Genomic DNA, 23,437 nt, shown 5'->3' with positions numbered 1-23,437 from the left:
ATGGCGGTTGAATTGTGTGTTGATGTGGAGGTTAAAACGTTAGTTGTCATTTGTATTATAGCTGGCGTGGGGAATCACCTGATTCAGCGTAAACTATGTATTACAAGATACAAACAACTGTTTATTTAAGCTATTGAGATTTTGGAGCTGATTATGGATTACTATGACACCATAGCCTATCATAACATGACCGGTGCACCAAACTTACTTAAATAACAGAAAAAAAAGAGGATGCAATTTACAAGAATACAAGAATCTTAATACCAAAACTTGAATAAAGAAATCTTTTCAAAATTATAGGATAACCTCATTCAATGAACATAAATTCAAAACTTCTAAACAAAATATTAGCAAAAAGAATCAGCGGTTTATATAAAAAGATATCACAACCAAGTTGGTTTTTATGCAATGTTTATTTAACATTTTAAATCAATCAAAGAAATAGTGCACATTAATAAAAACATCATTTCATCCTCTCAATAGTTACACAAAAGTATTTGATATGTAAAAAATATTTTCACACGATAAAGAAGTAAATTACAGCAAATTAGGAATAAAAGAAAAGCTTTCTCTTTCTAGTAAAGAGTGTTTGCTACAAACATAAAGGAAACACCAAACTTCATGATGAAATGTTAAATGCCTTCGTTCAAGGAAGTCAAAAAGCACTATTTCTATCAAACAGTGTACTGGAGGTCCTAGTCAGTATAAAAAGGAAAGAAAAAGATATAAAAGTTTTAATAACTAGAAATCAAGTAATACAAATAATATTCATCACAGATATGATTGTGATATAGACAATCCACAATAATCTACAAATATGTTACGTTACTAAAGCAGTTTAGCAATAGGATATTTAAAATTACATTTTGTATGCAAGCAACTAGAAATTAGAAATGATGTTTTTAAAAATACTCTTAAAATATTATGGCTGCAAAATACTTAGGAGCAAATATTTTTTAATGATTTTACAAGACATCAGCACAGAAATACATAAAACACAGACAGAGATCCTCAACTAAAAGTGTCCTATTTGCATCTCATATCAACTCTCCATCTTTTTTCCTGCCTAAAGAGGCTGATCTGAATGGATCACATCAATACAGCTCCTTTTCCCTCTGGATTCTAGTGGATTTCTGCCAATGAGAGTCCCCTGCAGAAATCTGAAAGAGGTAACTGAGTGAGGTCAGGGTACATATCCCTTGTTCCCTTCCTGAGGGATCCCTTTGAGTAGGTTGCACCATTTGTTCAAAGGTGGTAGCTACCTTCAAGTTGGCTGTCTATGTGACTTTCTCCTTTCAACTTCTAATATGCCCTGCTTTCTGTATACGCTTTGGTCATAGGGATAGTAAGAATTCCATTGGCCTACAGCTAATGAGGTTGGAATGCAGATACTTCCTGAGTGTCTTACAGAGGAAGAAGCCCTAAAATTCAGGGAAATAGAAATGTTGCAATGGAATTTATAAGTGCAATCTGATCATATGCTTGCCAACCATAGTCCCTGCGAATCCCAGAGGACACTTCCTTCACCAATGTATCAAGAAAATTATTGTTGAGTAAGTCACCAGAATCCTTAAAATGTCACTTGGAGACAGTTTATGTAGGGTGAAGATGATGGGGACAGGAGTGAGCACAGAAGGAGGATATTGCTGTATAAGTTGCTTTCCTGATTTCAGTTGGCATTATGGGATCCTGGGGTGATAGATGGCAGTTTTTAACACAGAGAGAGGGTAAGTGATATTACCAAAATAAATCAGAGGAAAAGAGTCTTAATCAGAGTGTTTTAACCTTCAGAGATCTGCTGACAGAGCTAATTAATCATGGAGTATCTAGAAATGAGAGAAAGAGGCAATTTACTAAGGTCCTCTGTATATCCTCTACATTTGCTGCCAGAGTGGGAGGTGGAAACATAACTTGAGTTGCTATAGTGGGGATCCATGGCCTCCTTATTCAGTTTCCAGAACTAAGCCAACTGAGAGGCCTAGACCCCCTCAACTGAGAAGAAGTTTAAGCCCATTTGAAAAAGACTGCAAAATAATACCATGTTTTCCAAAGACAGAAAAATTGCAACTCTAATATGCTTGTTATATTGTTGCTAGAAATATAAAATTGTGCCACTGCTTTGAAAAATGTTTTAGTATTTTTTATAATGTTAACCATACAGACACCATTTGATCTAACAACTTCAATCTTAGCTTTTTATCCAAAAGAAATAAAAAGTATCTTCACAGAAATATTTGTACTCAAATATTCATAACAGCTTTATTTTCAAAATAGCCCAGAACTGGAAACAACCCAGATATCCATCAACAAGTGAATTAAATGCTACTCAGTAATAAATGGAAATGAAATACTTACATATACACTTACATGGATGCATTCTCAAAGCATTATACTGAGAAAAGGAAGCCAGTTGAAAAGAGTTTACACAGTATGTTTCCATTTATTTGAAACTTTAGGACAGATAAATTTAATTTATATTAAGAGAAAGCAGATCAATGGTTGCTGGGGTTCTGGAGTTGGGGAGACTGACTGGTAGGGACACTGAAGGATGTTTTGGGTGAAATAATCCTTCTGTATCTTGATTTAGACAATAGTTACAAGAGTCTGTATTTCAAAATACCTAAAATGGTTTCATTGTAGTGCCCCTCATTTGTGCCTCAACAATATTGGTTTAAAAACAAATGAGTCAGTAAAAACAGTGAGATATTGCTACACACCAACCAGAAAGTCTAAACTGAAAAAGAAAGACTATACCAAGAAATGGAGAGAATGATTTGCTGACACTTTCATAGGCTACAACCAAGGTTGCAAATTGATAATAACACTTAGGAAAATTGTTTACACTACCTCCTAAATTTGAATCTGTTCATACTTAATGACTCAGAAATGGTAGATACATAGATCAATGGGATACATTTAACTGCCCCAAAATAAATCCATACATTTATGATCAATTGATTTTTGACAAGGGGAAAAAACAATCTTTTCAACAACTGCAGATCCACATGTAAAAGAATTAAGTTGTACTCTTTCTTTATACCATACACAAAAAATTAACTCAAAATGAATCCAAGACCCAAATATAAGCTCTAAAACTATAAAACTCTTAGGAGAAACAAAGGAGTAAATCTTTGTGACTTTTAGGAAGGCAAAGCATTCCTAGGTATTACACCAAAAGCACAAGTGGCCAAAGATAAAATGAATAAGTTTGACTTCATCAAAATCAAAACTTCTGTGCTTCAAAGGATACAGTGGAGAAGGTGAAAAGCCAGCCCAGATAACGGAGAAAATGTTTGTAAATCATATGTCTCATAAGGGCCTTACAGCTAGAACATATAATGAACGTTTACAACTCAACAATAAAAAATAAAACTCAATTTTTAATGAGCCAATTATTTGAATAGATATTTCTCCAGAGAAGATATGCAAATAGCCAATAAGCACATGAAAAGATGCCCAACACTGTTAGCTATCAAGGAAATACTAATCAAAATCACAGGACAATACTGCTTCACAGCCACTAAAGATAGCTTAATCACAAAGACAGAAAATAACAAGCGTTGGTAAGAATATAAAGAAATAGAGCCTTCTGAAACTTTTATGAATGTGTGAAATGATGCAGCCAATTTAGAAATGATCTGTAAGTTCCTCAAACCATTAAACACAGAGTTATCAAATGATGCAAGAATCCTACTCCTAGGTGTATACCGAAGAGAAATGAAAATATATGCCCACACAAAATTTTGTCCATGAACGTTCATAGCCAAAAAGTGGAAATAACCCAAATGCCCATTAACTGATAAACTAACAGGTAAAATGTGGTATAGCCATACAATGGATTATTATTGGGCAATATAAAGTAATGAAGTACTGATGCATGCAAATATGGATGAGCCTTGAAAACCTTATGGTAAATGAAAAAAATCAGTGTCAAGGGGCCACATATTTTATATTCCATTTATATGAAATGTCCAAAATGAGAAAATCTATAGAGACTGCTATGGTCTGAATGTTTGTGTCCCCCCAAAATTCATAAGTTGAATCTTAAACCCCAAAAGTGATGGTATTAAGATGTGGGGCTTTTGGTATTAATGATCTTATAAAAGAGGTTCCAGAGTGATCTCTTGACCCTTCTACCATGTGAGGACATAGCAGGAAGGCATCATCTATAAAACCCAAAAGTGGGCCCTCACTACACCTCAGATCTGCCAGTGCTGATCTTGGACTTCAAAACCTCCAGAAACGTGACAAGTAAATTTCTGTTGTTTGTCAGCTACCCAGTCTGTGCTTTTTTTTCGGTGAGGGGGGGAGGGTGAGGAAGATTGGCCCTGAGCCAACATCTGTTGCCAATCTTCCTCTTTTTGCTTGAGGAAGACTGTCACTGAACTAACATCTATGCCAATCTTTCTCCATTTTTTGTAGGATGCCTCCACAGCGTGCCTTGATGAGCAGTGCTAAGTCAGCACCCAGGATCTGAACCTGCGAACCTCAGGCCAGGCTGCTGAAATGGAGCATGAGAACCTAACCACTATGCCACCTGTGGTAATTTGTTATAGCAGACAGAATGAGCCAAGACAGTGACAAAGTAGACTAGTTGTTGCCTCAGAGGAGTTTCATGGGGGGAAATGATGAGTGACTGCTAATGGGTATGGCTTCCTTTTGGTGATCAAGAAATGTTCTAAAATTGATTGTGGTGAAGATTGCACAACTCTGTGAGTACACTAAGAACCATTAAATTGTATGCTTTAAATGAGTGAATTATATGGTGTGTGAATTATGTCTTAATGAAGCCGTTATACAAAAACAAACAAATCAACCCAGAAAGTACCACAGTACTTATTGTTCTCTGGATTCATCTAGAGTCTCCATACCATGTGAACATGGCAGTAATGAAAACTAGATAAAAAGTCATAATGTTGGTCTGACTTCTGCATTATGTAACTAGATGACACAATAACTCTTACATTTCGTATTCATTTTAGGAATCCCAATATTTCTTTCATTTATATATTTACATCAGCCTTGAGTTACTATTATTACTTTGTGTTCTGGCACATAATAGGTGCACATTGAATGTTTATTAAATTAATTATGACTACATGACCACTATGCCATGGACAGCCATGTTCTCCTAACCAGGCTTTCTCTATTCTAGATTTGGGAATTTTTCTTTTCTGGAGGAAGGGTATTGAGAGTTGGTGTGCTATTTTAATTTTGTCCACAGGTCTAATCTTGCATTTTCCCCCACTTCTGGATACTTTTGTTCAAATTGTTCTCTAGAAAATTAGAAGCTTTTATTCAGGATAATTTTGAGTCAATCCATAAGACTTTTCCCAGTAAATATTAGTTAATACATTCATCCAAAAAGTTATTAAGTGCTTAGTCTGTGCCAAGTTCTATACCAAACAATGAAAAACATGGGCTTTTGGAACTGCATTCAAATACGGGAAGCACAAGATACAAAGGGAAATAAAAATAATTTTATTAAGGAGTATTATAGAACTATTTCTGTGAGAAAAACATCACAGAAATAGTTATAAAATTCCCAAGTGACTGAACATAATTCAATCTCTAATCTTAGAGTATTGTGGTAGGAAGCTCTTCATTGAGCCTTCCCATTCGAGGGAGCTAGCAAATTTGAGACATTTATCTTGAGACCTGAAACACAAACCTGGGAAGATTGCTGACTGACTTGGTTCCTGGTTCTAAGTAAAGGAGTTCATAAGTACAGTCATAAGAGGGGCTGTTAGAGCTGCAAACTGAAGCTCCTTTCAGGGTGAGGGAGAGGTAATCGTTGTGCAAAAAAATTAACTTTCATCCCCTTCATCAGTGCGTACTTCATAATCTCGATTGAATGTGTGCACAGCTTCAAGGAGAGGGGTAAGCCCCTTCCCAAATGCAGAGCAAAGACCTGACCCCTCATGGGAAGAAAAGAGAGAAGCGATTAAGGATTTGATTTTAAATAGCCAAATATTTGTTCCTATAGGGGAGTAATAAGCTTAGTGATTGTAGCAGAGAAGGGTGAGTACTATTCATTTTATTCTATCCCACTTTGTTAATAATAGCCGCTTTTGAGACTAACCAGAGAAATTCCTTTATGTTTGTTTCCGTTTCTCTTATAAAATGGCTTAATTTCATTTCCCTTTCCAAATCTTCTCTCTCCATCTATTCCTTCTCTTCTTTTCTCCTTAGAAATCTAAATGCATGCCACACCTAGGCATTATCATGGAGATGAGAAAATATGTGTTAAAGAGGGAACAGGGATAAGTACCATCCAAGTCATTGGTTTCTGAATCAAGATCAGAGGCATCCAACAAAGTCCATCTGGAAGATGCTTAAGACATCATTGCAGGAGCCAATGTGGGAGACCTGAATACCAGGCAACTTGGCTTTCAGACTGGATTTTAATTTTACCTTTTCCCGTCAGACTGAGCACTACAATATTATACAACTATGAAGTTATTTTTGCCATATGTGTTGCAAATATTTTCTTCTACAGTGCCATTGGAATTTTAACCTAGTTTACAGTCGTTTTTTTTCACCAGAAAGAAGTTTCTAACTTTTGAAGTTAAATTATATATTACTGCTCCTGAGATTTACTTGCTCTGGCTGGGAATATGGACGGGAGTTCTCCTCTCTCCTTTACAGTCCAGGGTTCAACAAAGACTTCTTGGATGGAGGGACATTTAATCCAACTCATTGTAGTATCAAATCCGCAATTAGTAGTGGGTTTTGCCTTGTGCCACAAATGAGGGATGGATAATCTCTTTGTGGATGATTTAACTCCTTCAGACTCATTCATAAATGGTCTATTTGAGTTTTAACCTTGAAAATGATCTCAGTGTAAACCGTCTGAATTAGTGCTAGAGATTGGGAAAACATTCTTACTAGCTTTTTAAATTTATGTTTAATCCTGGAAGTGGGAGTAGATCCAACCAAGAAACTGCTTTGTCTTTACCTATTGCTTGACTGGGGAGCACCAAAATTGAAAGATGCCTATGTGGAGCAGTGCCAGTGGCTGCTGTTGTTGCTTGGGACCTCCCGCAACTTAAGATGAGGCATAGATCCTGAGCTCTGAGGTCTAAAACCCCAGACTGCACTTGAACTATGAGATCAGTGACAGGAATAACTATTCTCCTAACTTTGGGTAAGTGCTCTGGGTGTAAGACAGGATGATTTTCATGGATAAAGGGCAGGTATCTGCTGCTTCTACTTCCCCCGCTGTGTTTTACCAAGCTACTGAAAAGAATTTGCATCTGTATGTTTCTATGTGTCCATGTGTTTCTCTAGAGAGGCTGAGCACCATTGTGTGAGGCTGTTGGCATCCTCTACTCACAGAGGTTCTCCTGAGTCTCACTCTCAGACACTAAGGAGTTTTGGGGTCGTTGAGGCCAAGGGTTTTGGAAGACAGCAATTTACCTTTGGCCATGTGGCTCTGGATAACTAAATAATAAATACCAGTAATATTTCTCTTGTCTTGTGCAACACCCATGAAATTACTCAAGTATGGGGTACAGCTGGAGAGAGGAGTTCTGGGATTGCTAGTGAACCTGACCTTAGATGCACGTAAATTTGACAATCTAGAGCTAATCTACTGTTTCTAAACCTCTCAGGTACCGTGGGTATGCTAAGACCACACAGACAAATGGAATGGGGAATACTGAAGAAGAGCCTATGCACCTGCCCTGTAACCACTCCACAATCAGGGAAAGTGAGTACAAATATTAGAATCGACTGATTCCCCACCAAGGTCCAGAGTACGTGATTCATGGTGTAAAAAGCAATGTGACCAATGGAATGGCCTCTTTGACCATCACAGCAGACAGAAAGTTCAATACCTTGATCCTGCCCCAGGTCACCCTGAGAGACACCGCTGTGTACTACTGCATGCTGAGAGAGGCACATTGGGACAGATGGGGCCGCACCTGAGCAAGATCTCCCTTGTGGGGGAAGGAAAGCAACAGCAGCCATCCAAAAAGGCCCCTGCACCAGAATGAGCGTAGCCCAAGAGAAGAAAAAAAGCAAAGGAGGAAAAAAGGAAAAGGAGTAAAGAGAAGACACTGAGGAAATCAAGGAGGAATGAAAAGAACAAAAAAGATAAGGAAGAAGAGCCTACATTACTGGAGGGACTGGGAAGCTTGTGAGGAAACTAAGAATTGCAATTGAAATCCTGCAATAAAGGGGAAAAGAAATGAGAATTTGCCATGGATTTCTGTTTTAATCAAACTTTGCTTTCTTTGTAGGTCTCACTAAAAAAGGTGAGACCAATCATTTGGTTGTCCCAAAGACTTTCTCCTTTGGACCCAGGGAAGTGCCCAGGCTCTGGATATTGCATCATGTTAGTCCTTCCAACCTCTTAAAAATTGAAATGAATTTTAGAAACTGATTTATTTGCCCTTGAGAAAAATTTGAAATTTCCTTTGTTGCTTATCCATAGCAGATACAGTTAGAATAAAGACAATTTGGGGGAAGATGTGAAAAACGGACAGATACATGCATATTAATATCATTTTTTCAAGTTTATGTTGAAATATTTTTATTATTACACAAATCCTTTCTCACTATAAAAGACTCATAACCTTACATAAGTGTGTAGAATAAAACCTGAAAGCCCCAAACTCATTCTCCCCACCTCCATTTCATTTCCTCTTCGACTCCTGTAGTAACCCATTTTGACAGTTTGGGGTGTGTCCTGCCAATCATATTCCTTTTCATTTACATGGATACTCATGGAAAGATCTATCCAATTTTCTTACATAAATTGGAACATATTATGAGTATTTTTCTGCAAGCTGTTCTTATTTTTTAAATGTATTTTTGAGAGGTCCTCATACAAATACACACACACAAATGAACTGTATAGTATGCATGTATAATAATTTAATTAAGTTGCTCACCTGTTAATAATATTTAAATTTTTTACTTCTCAGTAATCATAACCGTAATCATAAACTAACATATATACATATGTGTGTATACCTATATTTATATTTACACATATCATCATAGACATATTTATGTAAATATATATATATATTTCTTATGGATTCTTAGAAGTGAAATTGTAAGGTCAAAGGAAACACTTATTTTATGTTTTTATAGATATTTAAAATTTGCCTTACAAAATGACTCTAACGATGTACTCTGCCACCAAAAGATATGGGAAGCCTATTTCCCTGCATCTTTGTTAACACAGTTATCAATCTCTTTTAGATTGTGGATAACTGGAAAGTATTTTGTTGGTAGTTTCATTTGCCTGTTCCTGATTACTAGGGCAGTTGAACAATTTGCCTCATGTGCTGGCACTTTAAAAGATTGTCTTCTTTTGTTTATTGATAAAAATTATTTTAGTAATATGAACATTACTTTATCTATTATATATATTGAATATACTTCCTCCAAATATGTTGTATGTTTTAAATTTGTTTATTCAAATATAATCAGGGATATTTTTATATAGTCAAATCTAAGCCTTCTAAGGAATACTTTCTCCGTTACAAGTTGATAAATCGAATTTCCTATATTTTCTTCTAATTAAGGTCATCCATTTAGTCAGCCTGAGGAAGGGACTTGGGAGTTCTGCTAGGTTTTAGATATTTGACAAGAGGAGACAGCGTTCTTAATCAAAATGATAGACTTCCACTATTCTGCATTTTACCTGTAGAAGGGTAGAATTTAAAAATCAAATAGTAACAGGCTTGTTGATTAAAAAAACAAACTTACTGTTTGTTATGTGTTGTATTGTGTCCTTGCCACACACACACACACACACACACAAATTCATATGTTGCTGCCCTAACTCTCAATACTTCAGAGTGTGACCTTATTTGAAGATAGGGTCTTTAAAGAAGTAATCAGGTTAAAAAATCAGGTCATTAGGGTGGGCCCTAATCCAATCTGATTTGTCTCCTTATAAAAGGGGGGAAGTTTTGAGACAGACACACACACAGGCAGAATACCGTGCGAACATGAAGGCAGATGTCAGAGTAATGCATCTACAAGCCCAGAGGAGAGGCCTGGCACGGAGTCTTCACTCATAGCCCTCAGAGGGAAATAATCCCAGTGACATATTGTTATGGGCTTCTAGCTTCCAGGACTGTGAGATAATTTCTGGTTTTTAAACCATCGAGTTTGTGGTACTTTTCTCCAGCAGCCGTAGCAAACTCATTCCCTGTTCAAATTCCTTCCAAGTGGGTGAGATCTAAGACAGGACCCTCCTGCTCCCCATCTCTCAGCTGTGGTGCCCGTCCACATCTCAGCACCTGTGATGGTCATCACTCTCAGGGACACATCTACTCTGTTCTCATTAATCTTTTGGCCAAAACTAGAAGCTGCTTAGAAAAAGGTTCCTCTCAGAAGGCAAAATAAAGTCATTTCCATAGGAACTCAGGCTGAGAAAATCCATTGATAGAAGATCTGCCTCACAAGGAATACTAAGAAAGTTCTTCAGGATGAAAGGAAATGATGTCAGATGGTAATCTGAATGCATGTAAAGAAATAAAGAGTCCAGGTAAAGGAAATTATATAGCTACGTAGAAAAGGGAGTATACATATATATTTCTTTTATTTTCTTAATTGATTTAAAAGGAAATTTCATAAAACAATAAATTTCAAATTGTATCATCAAGCTCATAGACCATAAAGTTATATTATATAATAATAAGAGAACAAAGAAAGGAGCAGGAGATGGAGCTATTTTGGAGAAAAGAATTGACATGAGACAGTACCTCAAATCTATTGAGGGAGCACTGGAAATGGTAAATATTTGGATTAATAGAAAAGACTCTATAAATGTTTTTCCACTTTCTACTCTTCATTGTTAAAAAAGACATAAGATTGTACAATGCAAAAAATTAAAACACACACTTGTTGGGTGTATACCTTATATGGACATAATATATATGACAGTAATAACTCGAAGAGAGAAGAAATAGAGCTTATTAGAGCAAAGTTTCTGTATTTTATTGAAATTGTCAGCATTAATGTGAAAGAGATTTTGATAAATTAAGATGCAGGGACTTCCAGTTTCAGGTTCCACGTGTAAGGAGCTTGGAAGTCATCTCTCCATCTTGGCAACAGGTAAAAAGCTGAACAGACCGAAAACTCAACAACTTTTCTTGGATCAGTAAGAAAGAGAAAGGAGGACACAGGGCAAACCGCTGTGCCCAAGACGAGAAAGCCAGACGGGCAGATGCAGGGTCGCTGTCCCTGCAGCAGAGTCACAGGCAGAAACCACTGAAGGAACCAACGCCAGGCAGGAAAACCTGAACTGCAATTGATGAAAGGCTGGAGGCTCAGTGAGGACAAATCTGAGAGTTAAAAATACCAGGGGTCCCATTAATAGAGGGACCCCACAATTTTGTGAAATATACCTCCAGGAGCTCGATCAGTTTCCCAAAGTAAATTTCAGAATAAAGTCCACTCCTGCTTCCAGTGGAAGAAGGGGAAAAGGAATCATTTTAAAATAGGCAGGAGCACTGTGTTCTTCTTAACAAGGTCTGCCCTTAGGGGAAACTAGTTAACCAGAGCCTAACCTGCTGGGGTACTATCAGAGCCTAACTGACTAGTGGAAGGGAAATAACCAACTCCAGCCCACTCTAACCATCCTCTTCTGCCTCAGGGAAAAGAAAAATAAATAGATAAAAACACTCGGGAAGTTCACAGTCCAGAGGCAAAGACTCACTAAAAGATTGAGACCTGGGGGCCGGCTCAGCGGCAGAGTGGTTAAATTCATGCACTCTGCTTCAGTGGCCTGGGGTTCGCAAGTTTGGATCCAGGGTGCAGACCTAGCACCGCTCGTCAAGCCATGCTGTGGCAGCATCCCACATAAAGTAGAGGAAGATTGGCCCAGATGTTAGCTCAGGGGCAATCCTCCTCACACATACACACACATAAAGGCCGAGACTTGGGACCTGATCGTAGGACTGTAGAATGTTTCCTCTTCCTCTTTGCTTCATCAATTTATTACTAAAGCTCACCTTACAAGCAGTTCCTTTTACCCAGTGTATCATGTCTGGCTATCCAGCAAAAAGGACAAGGCCTACTGAAAGCCAAAAAACACAATTTGAAGAGACAGAGCAAGCATCAACCAAGCATGGCAGCAATGTTGGAATTATCAGACTAGGAATATAATACAACTATGATTAATATGCTAAGGTCTCTAATAGATAAAGTAGACAGCATGCAAGAACAGACGGGTAATGTAAGCAGAGATGGAAGTCCTAAGAAAGAACCAAACAGGAATGCAAGAGAAAAAGGCCACTGTACCAGAAATGAAGATTGTCTTCGATGGGCTCATTAGCAGACTGGACAAAGTTGATGGAAGAATCTCTGAGCTAGAGGATATTTCAATAGAATCCCTGAAAATTGTAAAGCAAAGAGAAAAAGAAGACTGAAAAATGGAAGAGAATATCCAATAACTGTGTGACAACTAAAAAGTGGTAACACACACATAGTGGGAATACCAGAAATAGAAGAAAAGGAGAAATATAAGAAAGATCTGTGCAATCAATGAGGCAAAAAGAAAAAACAGAAAAGACATTTATATTTGAAAAGAAAAAGAAACTATCATATTGCAAACAACATAATTGTCTCGTAGCAAATCCTATAGAATCTACAATCTTAAAAAGCTTTTATAACTAATCAATGAGTGTGGCAAAAATTCAAGATACAGGCTCAAAAGACAAAATTGTATTGTTTTCCATATATTAACAATAAACAATCAGAACTGAAATATAAAAATATATATGTGTATACACATACAATTTATAATAGCAACAACAAATATAATATTTAGGGATAAAGATGTGCAGGACTTGTACACTCAAAGACACGAAACACTTCTGAGAGAAATTTCAGATATAAATAAATGGAGAGTTATTGCGTTCATGGATTCTAAGACTCATGTTAAGATGTAAATTGTCTCCAAATTGATCTATAGATTCAGGTGGTCCCAATAAAAACCCCAGCAGAAGTTTTTGTAGAAATTGACAAAAGGATTTTAAGATATATATGAAAAATCAGTGACTATATTAACAAAAAAAAAATTCTAAAAGAATAACAAATTTGAGGAACACTACTGATATTGTTTTAATGAAGATATAGTAATCAAGAAAGTATAGTATTGATGTAAAAATAGACAAATGCAACAGTGGAACAGACTAACAGGTCCAGAAACAGACCCACCCAGATATGGTGAGTCGATTTTCAATGAAAATACCATAGCGATTCAATGAAGAAAGGATAATCTTTTCAACAAATCACACTTGAACAATTGGATAGCCATATTGAAAAATATGAACCTCAATCTTTAGCTCACAGTATGCAAAAAGTAACTCCAAATGGATCATAAACCTAAATGAGAGGGCTAAAACTGTAAACTTCTAGAATAAAACATTGGGGAAAATCTTAAATACTTTTGGTTTGGTAAAGATCTGTTAACTACGACACGACAGATGCAAGACATAAGATTTTAAAAGACAATACAAAAAAATCAATGCAAATTGAAAAAAGAACTACCGTGTGATCCATCAATTCCACTTTTGGGTATATTTCCAAAGGAACTGAAATCAGGATCTCAAAGATATCTGCATTCTCGTGTTCATGCAGTCCTATTCACAATAACCAAGATATGGAAGCAACCTAAGTGTCCATTGGCAGATGAATGGATAAAGAAAATGTGGGATTTACAGGAAGTGGGATATTATTCAGCCTTAAAAAAGAGGGAAATCCTGCCAGTCTGAAAGCATGGATGAACCTGGAGGACATCGTGCTAAGTGAAATAAGCCAGATGCAGAACAAATACGATATGATCACCTCATATGAGGAATCTAAAATAGTCAAACCCCTAGAGGCAGAGGATAGGACAGGAGTTACCAGGGGCTGGAGGAGGGGGAAATGGGGAGCTGCTGGTGAAAGGCTACAAAGTCTCAGTTATGCAAGATGCATAAATCCTGGAGATGTACTGTACAGCATAGCGCCTATAGTTAACAATATTGTGTTGTATACTTAAAATATTCATAAGAGAGTAGAACCTCTGTTAAGGCTTCCTATCACAAAAAAATAAGTAAATAAATATTAAAAAATAAATATTAAAAAATAAATATTAAAAAATAAATAGAGCAGGAGGAAGCTTTGGAGGTGATGGATATGCTTATGGCATTGATTGTAGTCATGGTTGCAGGAGTGTATAGGTGTCTCCAAACTCATCAAGTTGCATACAGGACATATGTACAGCTTTTGTATGTCAATCATACCTCATTGAAGCCTTTTTTTTCCCCAAAAAAATCAGTACAGTGTACTTCATAATATTAAAAATGTTTGCTATTTAAAAGACACTGTTAGGAAAATAGAAACAAAGCCATAGTCTAGGAGAAAATCTTTGAAAAACATATATCTAACAAAAGAGCTGTATCTGGAATATATAAAAAACTCTTACAACTTAATAATAAGACAGGCACTCAAACTTTTAAAATAGGTCAAAGATTTTAACAGATATTTCAGCAAAGAAAACCTATATATCATAAATAAGCACATGACAAAATGCTCAGCATCTTGTCATAAAGGAAATGTAAGTTAAAACAGGAAGATATGACTATGTATCTACTAAAATGGCTAAAATAAAAATGACTAACCATATAAAGTACTGACAAGGTTGTGGAGCAACTGGAACTCTCCTACACTGCTGCTGGCTGTGTAAATGGTACAGTCACTCAGAAAACAGTTGCACTGTTTCTTAAAAAGTTAAACATGCATCTCCATATAACCCAGCAATTCCACTCCTAGGTATTAACCCAAAAGAAATAAAAGATTATGCCTATACAAACACTGACACATGAATGGTCATAATAGGTTGTAAAACAGTAATGGGAAATAAGCCAAAAGTCCATCAACAGGTGAATGAATAAATAAATTGCGGTATAGCTACATGATGGAATACTACTCAGCAATTAGAAGGAATAAACTACAGATAAATGCAACAACATACATGAATCTCAAAATAACTATGCCAAAAGAAATCAGACAAGAGAGAGTATATACTCTATGACTGGGTAGGCATAAATCTCTAGAAAATGCAAACTAATCTACAGTAAGAGAAGGCAGACCACTGATTGCCTGGGGCTGAATAGGCATTGGAGGATGTGGTAGGGATGTATACAGGAGGGATTAAAAAAAAGCACAAGGGAGCCTGGCCTGGTAGCATTGCGATTAAGATCACATGCTCTGCTTTGGTGGCCTGGCGTTCACAGGTTCGGATCCTGGGCACTTCCCACACACTGCTAGTCAAGACATGCTGTGGCATAATCCCACATACAAAATACAGAGGAATACTGGCACAGATGTTAGCTCAGGGCCAGTCTTCCTCACCAAAAAAGAAGAAAAAAAGCACAAGGAATAGGACCACAAGGGAACTTGTGGTTTGTGCATATCCTTCTTATCTTGATTGTGATAATGATTTCACATTTTTATGACTGTGTTAAAAATGATCATATTGTACATTTCATTTTATTTTAATTTTTTTATTGGGGGTAACATTGATTTATAACATTGTATAAATTTTAAGTGAACGTTATTATATTTTGCCTTCTGTATAGACTGTATCGTGTTCCTCAACAGAAGTCTAGTTGCCATCTGTCACCCCTTTTGGCCTCCTCCTACCTGCCCTCTTCCTCCCTGGTAGCTGCCAATCTGATCTCCATACCTATGTGTGTGTTTTTTTGTTTATCTTCCACATATGAATGAAATCGTGCAGTATTTGTCTGTCTCTACATGACTTATTTTGCTTAGCATAATATCCTCAAGGTCCACCTATGTTGTTGCAAATGGCAAGATTTCATCTTTTTTTATGGCTGAGTAGTATTCTACTGTGTATATATACATCTTCTTTATCCATTCATCCATTGATGGCCACTTAGGTTGTTTCCAAGTCTCAGCTATTGTGAATAATGCTGCAATCAACATAGGGGTGGATAAATATTTTTGAATTAATGTTTTTGTTCTTAGGATAAATAACCAGAATTGGGATAGCTGGATCATATGGTAGGGTTTTTTTTTTTTTTTTTTTTGAGGAAGATTAGCCCTGAGATAACTATTGCCAATCCTCCTCTTTTTGCTGAGGAAGACTGGCCCTGAGCTAACATCCATGCCCATCTTCCTCTGCTTTATATGTGGGACGCCTACCACAGCATGGCTTTTGCCAAGCGGTGCCATGTCTGCACCCAGGATCCAAACCAGCGAACCCTGGGCTGCTGAGAAGCAGAACATGCAAACTTAATCACTATGCTACCGGGTCAGCCCCAGGTTTTTTTTTTTTTTTTTTTTGAGTAATCTTCATAATGTTTTCCATAGTGGTTGCAAAAGTTTACATTCCCATCAGCAATGTCTTAGGGTTTCCTTTTCTCCACATGCTCTCTAACACTTGTCTTTTTAATGATAACCATTCTGACAGGCATGAGGCAATATTTCATCGTGGTTTTAATTGAGGTGTTTGTCTTTTTTTTGTTGAGTTATATGAGTTTATGTATTTGGGATGTTAACCATTTATCGAATATATGATTTCTAAATTCTTGTCCCGATCAGTAGTTTGCCTTTTCATTTTGTTGATAGTTTCCTTTTCTGTGCAAAAGCTTTTTAGTCTGATGTAGTCCCATTTGTTTACATTTTATTCTGTTTCCCTTGCCTGGGCAGAGATGATATTCGAAAAGATACTGCTAAAACTGATGTTAGAAAGTGTACTGCCTATATTTTCTACTTAGAGTTTTATGGTTTTGGGTCTTACATTCAAGTCTTTAATGAGATTTTAATTCGTAGCTCAGAGCAGTTGACCCCTGGTAATACTGCAGTCATCCAGAACCCAGGGGAAGCTGAGAGGGAAAGTAAGGGTTTGAGAATTAGGAGGCCAAACGTGGGCAATCAACAGTCAACTTATGTGTACAAAAATGAGCTCCTTCATGAAAACATCACAAATATAACCCCAAATCTGCTATACTCAAATTTCAAGCCTCAGTGTTAGATTTTGTAAAACTGTTTCCCTCCCAGACTGGGAAACCTCCTGATAAAGTGCTTCCTTTTTCCTTCTCCCAACATCTTCTTTAATTCACCTTCCTGCTAGTCATAATTCTGCTTCTGATTGTGTTTAGATTTATTGTAGAGCAGCTGCTTTCATTTCTGTATTATTTTTTACTTAAGCAAAATTTCATATGGTGATGCTAGAATGTGTCCCCACAGTGGTCTAGGGCTCAGGAATCAGCAGTTTTTTTTAAAGCTCCCCAATTTATTCTAACGTGCAGTCAGGCTGAGAATCACTTTCCAAGAACATTGTAAGGAGGCTGCTCCTCAATTTGGCCTCCAGGGGGCAACCCTGCCCATTAACATGACCAAGAATAAGGAGATCATGCTGACTCTCCGGGGACTGGGGAGAGGCCTGAATTTAGGATTGAAAAGGATAAGGCTGAGAATTAGAAGACTGAGTAATATTGAGGTCACTGAAGGCAGATTTTCTTTAAAATCCTCCTGAACTTTGGGAAATTCTGTGGCCAACTGTTTCCTTCTCCTACAAGTGCAATTTTCCCAACTTCTGTCTTATACCCAACCCCAGGCTTTTAAGGTTCTTCATTCTGAGAACCTCCACATTCTATTATCATTTCTTTGCATAGAAGTCCCTTTATAACAAGTTCACCCTTTATAACAAACTCCTCTCAGAAGAATAACTTGGCCAGAAGAAGTTGTTTCCTTTTTCTGAACAGTTCACCCTAACTTTACATATACCCATTGGTACTCATGTCATCCTTGTCTCTTCTAGAATGATAATTTCAGCATGCAAGAGCTCAAGGTCTTCTGAAATATTTCTCAGAAAACAACTTAGATAAAGGCCACAGTAGTTTTGTGGTTTATGTGTAAAGGTATATCAGGGTAATGGTGAGTTTTGGGGTTGGGCAGGCCCAGGTACATAGTTAGTTCAAGGAGCTCAGACAATGTCATGATAAAAATTCAGCTGCCTGCCTATTCGGTTAAGAATCAGTAGTGGACTCTGAGACAATGATCTTTTATAAACAAACTTGTTGAATAGCCTCGAAAAATAAAGTGTTAGTGCTAAGAAATTAGAAAAAAATTATGCCAACTTAAAAAATGTCAATGAATGTGAACAGATAATTTCCAAATTAAGAAATAAAAATAATAATAAAAATAGGCAAAAGCATGCCACCTCAGTGATAAACAAATACACATTACAATTACAAGGAAACATTTTTTTTCTCTACAAATTGTTAAATAATTTATCAGCATTAGATTCTCTGGTGCATCTGAAGATGTCATGAAACAAAAACTCTTAGAGTAATGCTGTAGAAATATCAATTTGTATGATCATTCTAGAGATTAATTTGTTAATATATATAACATTATTTCACTCAACAATTCTACATCTAGAAATTTACCCTAAAGAAATAATCAGGAAAATTGACAGCAAATTGACCAAAGCAAGTCTCAACAAATATTAAAGAGTAAATATCATACAGATCATGTTCCTTTACTACAATGAACAAAGCTAGATACTATTAATAAAAACCCAACTTCAAATACAAAGAAATATACTCTCAAACAATTCATCAACCATAGATAATGGTTAGATATTGTTGGGTTAGATAACCCAACAATAATGAAAGGTTGACATTTTATCACTTGTGAGGTGAACCTAACGCAATAGACAGATAAAATTTTATAGCCTTAAAAATATAGTAAACATAATGATTTGATCTTTGTGCATACTGTGAAATGATGACCACAATAAGTCTAGTCAATATCTGACACCATACAGTTACAAAATATTTTCCATTTTTGTTTGAGAAAGATTATCCCTCAGCTAACATTTCCTGCCAATACTCCTCTTTTTCGCTGAAGAAGATTGGCCCTGAGCTAAGATCCGTGCCCATCTTCCCCTATTTTATATGTGGGGGGGACTGCCACGGCATGGCTTCATAAGCAGTGCATAGGTCCACACACAGTATCCAAGCCAGCTAACCCTGGGCCACTGAAGCAGAATGTGTAAACTTAACCACTGAACCACTGGGCTGGCCCCACAAAATTTTTTTCTTGCTTTGAGGACTTTTAATATTTACTCTCTCAGCAACTTTTCCTGAAACTAATATAATATTTATGCCAATTATACCTCATTAAAAAGTATTATTATTTTAGAAATCAGATATTTTAAATACACATATTAAAGTCAAAAACCTCAATATAATGAGCTAAACATTCAACCAAAAAGTTTTAGGGGCTTGCCCTGTGACCTACCGGCTAATTAAGACTGGCGAGCTCCTCTTTGGCAGCCTGGGTTCAGTTCCTGGGCACAGACCCACACCACTTGTTGGCAGCCATGCTGTGGTGGTGACCCACACACAAAATAGAGGAATATTGGCAGACATGTTAGTTCAGAGCGAATCTTCCTCAACCAAAAAGAGGAAGATTGGCAACAGTTGTTAGCTCAAGTGAATCTTGCACAGCAAAAAAAAAAAAGGAAAGGAACAAAAGTTTTAAAATGGACTAAGAGTAAACAACAAAAGTAGGAAGAAGAGAATAGTAAGAATAAGAGTGAAAATTAATGAAACAGAAACAAAGAAGCATACAAAAGGATCAATTTTAAATGGTCCTTTGAAAAGAATTAGAAAAGCGGCAAATCTCTGATGAGATTTGTCAAGGAAATAAAGAAAGAAGACACAAAAAATATTGTGTAAAAGAAGATAACTATAAGGACAGTAAAAATTTAAATAATTACAAGAAAATGAAAGCAATAAATTCACACAAATAAATTTGAAAGCTTTGACAAAATGTAAAACTTTCAAAAAATTATAATCTAGCAAAACTGACAAGAAAAATTAGAAATTTTTAATTTTTGTGTAAATTAAAGAAATTTAAAACTGTATACACACATTTAATTTTACAGGCAAGTTACATCAAACCCGAGACCAATAATTTATGTTATAAAAACTGTACCTAAGTCCTGAGAATAATAAAAATAGGAGAGCTGCTTAACACATTGTATGAGACCAAGACAACAATAACCCAAACAAGCAAAAATAGATGACCAATGAAAATTATAGACCAATGTCACCTATAGAAAGCAACGACAGCTTCTAAAAATATTGTCAAATTAGCATTGAATATTAAAAAGTAATACTAATGCACCATGATCAATTAGGATTTATCCCAGGAGTATGAGGAAAGTTTAATATCAGTGCAACACATCACATGAATATATTAACTCTAAAATTCTCTCACTAAATGCAGAAAAGCAATTTGGTCAAGTTTAACATGTATTTACAATTAAAACCTCTTAGTAAACTAGGAAGAAAAGGGAACTTTCTTAATCTGACAAAGGGAATCTTTGAATTTGTTTTTAAAGACAGTTGTTAAAAGTATTCCCTTAAAAACTTGAAAAAAGACAAAGATTTACAATATTATCCTTTCTATTTTTCACTGTACTAAACGTCTTAACAAGTACAGAAAAATAATAAAAACATTAGGACTAGAAAGGAAAAAAACACAACAGTCATTAATCGTAGATGGCTGATTCCATTTCTGGGTTAAGAAATGTATGAAATAGGCCTAGAGTATCTGGTCATACCAGAAAACTAGGAAGCTATCAAAGACGACAAGCCCATGTCAAAAAGACTCAGGAGTCCACGTGAAAAGATTCCCACTGGCTGAAGATGGAACAATTCCAACATTGACAAAATAATGAAGCTGAGATTTAAACACATCAAGTATGTTTAAATCCCTGGGTTCATAAAAGAATTCTCCTCAGTTGCTTTTGGAGATTCATCCTGGTTTGCCTGAGGGTTTGCCTGGGACCATCCAGGTTTCAGCACTGAAAGCTTCAGGTCCTGGGAAAGTCTCCATCTCAGGCAAAAGGGATGGTGGTCACCCTACAGGAGAACCAGCTCATTATTCTGGAAATTGATAAATGGAAGGAATCCTGTACCTAACCTCAGAGAGTGATCAAATAATTGACAAGCAAATAATTATCTTTAGAGCAATATTTCAGCTAATAAATGAAATAGAAACGATATAATTAAAATATCATTTTGCAAACCAACTCCCAACCAAACAGTAGATCTATGCAGTCATTGCTTATCATCAGTGACTAACAACACACTCACGCACAAACACAAAGACAAAAAGGGACCTGACATTGTGAGTCTCCCAAATAACACAACGCCATGATGTCTGGGATTTGCTCCAAACTTATCAGGATTGGGGGAGGTGTGTAGATATGTAGGGTGGTAGAGGTGTCGATTAATGAGGTTGGCCATCAGTTGATAATTGTGGAAGTTGGATGACGGATACCTGTTGTTTCATTACACTATTCTCTCATTTTTTGTAGATGTTTGAATTTTCCCTCACAAAAAACCTTTAAAAGAAACTAGTTAATGTACAAATAAATCATCAGACACGAAAAGACACATATTTACAATGTCCATTGAATCTTGTTTAAAATAGTCAAAATAGGAAACAAAATAATGTCAAACGATGGTTAAGCAAGTTAAGGTACATTTACACAACAGAGTAGTTATGAAGCTATAAAAATTACATTTTCACTTACGATTGAATGATATGATGGTATACATAACATTAAACAAAAAAACGATTTCCAACATAATCCCAATTCCTTTTAAGTATGGATATTTATATTAAAAATACTGAAACACAACAAATCACTCACAGTATTCATCTCTTGATTTTGATACAGTTGGATTTTTATTATCTCCTTCCTACTTTTTGGTTATGTCTACATTGAGCAAGTTTTCTTTCATAATTAAAAAATATACTACGTGTTATATATTTATTCAAGAAAAATAATAGACCTGGAGGAAAAGAGGCAGGAGTGCAAACGCAGACAGCAGGAGACACGACTAAGCTTGCATATGCAGAAACCCCACTCTGTTGCTCTGCAACAGCAAGACCACAGAGCCACCCAGCTCTAGTGACATTACAAAAGCCTGTCAGGTGGCAGGCAGTACAAGAGCCATTTCACCAGTGGGAAGAGCCCCAAGGATGCAGCCTGGACCACTTGCTCTCTTGTGCACAGTCTTGGCCTTCGTCTGCTTTGGTAGGGAGCCTGCCAACCCTCCAGCCAGGGCGTGGGGAAGGAGGGTTGGGAAAGATTTGGAATAGAATTAGACCATGCTTTTGTCCGCTTTTATTTCTGAGTCAAAACCTATCTATTTGTGATGGCTTTCTTGTAAGCAATGTCATCAGATAAGTCAATTTTTTCTTCTTTTCTACAGATTCCAGCAATACCCAGAGTGTTGATCAACCTAAAAAAGAAGAGCATAAAAGAGAAGGAGAATCTGTGACCTTGGACTGCAGAATCACAGTCAGTTATGCTTACTATGTGATGTACTGGTATCGACAGGCTTCCAGTGGAGAGATGCCTCACATCATCTATCTACTTTCTGACAGTAGAAATTCAAGGCGAGGACGCTATTCTGTGGTGTTTCAGAGACCAAACCTAAAGCTCACCATCTCAGCCTTGACGCTTACAGACTCAGCCGTCTATTTCTGTGCTGTTGCACAAGATCCCACAGTGAGGCTAGTGATGGGAAGAGCCTTACAAAAACCCCCAGGCCTCAGCAGGAGCCAGCCAGCTGCTCTAGGAGCATAGAACAACCCACAGGACAGGAAGAGGGTAGACAGAAGGCATGGTGAGTTGTATTGGTGGGTCTGGAGAGGAAGTTAATGAATGTTCTAGCAACAATCTTCCCACATTTGGTACCAAAGAAGGAGTTGTGGTTACAAGATCCCAACCTCCAGAGCATTTTCATCTCTGCATCTGGTGCCCAAGGATGATAGCATAGCTGATCGAGGCCTACATCTGTCTTTTCTGCCTGCACAGCATCCATCCCCTGTTTTTTGGTGACGATGCCTTGATTTTCTCTTCATGACCAAGCCTCCCCTTCTCCTACTAATGTTTGGGTTTGGATGAGGCTGATTCCTCCTTTAGACCCCTGGCCAGTTAACATTCTTCATCTCTCTGACCTCAATCATTGGTTCAAGAATGGGTACATGACCCAAGCCCACATTGCAAAACTTCATATGGAACTATTTGGAATACTGTTGGGGATGTAAGAGGCTAGGATGTAAACCTAGAGCTGCAGGCAGCCCTTTTCCCACCACAGGGAGGAGCATGATCCCAAAAAGAGAGAGTGAAACTGAGTTCCCTGAACATTCTTTGAGTCCCTGGCCCCTGACGTGATTAGAGGAGCTCTACCTGGGAATTTTCAGTTGTACTTTCCAGCTGCCTTAGCTTGGGTCCCTCCAGAAGCAGACAGGGATTCAGGTGCAAGTGGTTTAGTTGGGAAATATCCCAGAATGCATGGCGGGGGCACAGGAGAGTGACAGGAAGGGAAGTCAGCCAAAAAGAGTGTTATCAAGCCAGCTGCCA

At 37.0% G+C, this 23,437-nt stretch overlaps 1 gene segment (V, D, J or C); it reads left to right on the top strand.

Annotated features, from left to right (window-relative positions):
• Window positions 1-22,657, top strand: LOC124235030 (T cell receptor alpha variable 14/delta variable 4-like). The segment is given in 2 exon segments: window positions 1-88; window positions 22,281-22,657. Coding segments are annotated over 2 exon segments (465 nt in total).
• The last annotated feature ends 780 nt before the right edge of the window (window positions 22,658-23,437 follow it).

Source organism: Equus quagga, chromosome 2 (assembly GCF_021613505.1).
Source record: "Equus quagga isolate Etosha38 chromosome 2, UCLA_HA_Equagga_1.0, whole genome shotgun sequence".
Taxonomy (NCBI): domain Eukaryota; kingdom Metazoa; phylum Chordata; class Mammalia; order Perissodactyla; family Equidae; genus Equus; species Equus quagga.
This window is presented reverse-complemented; position numbering and strand designations above follow the sequence as displayed.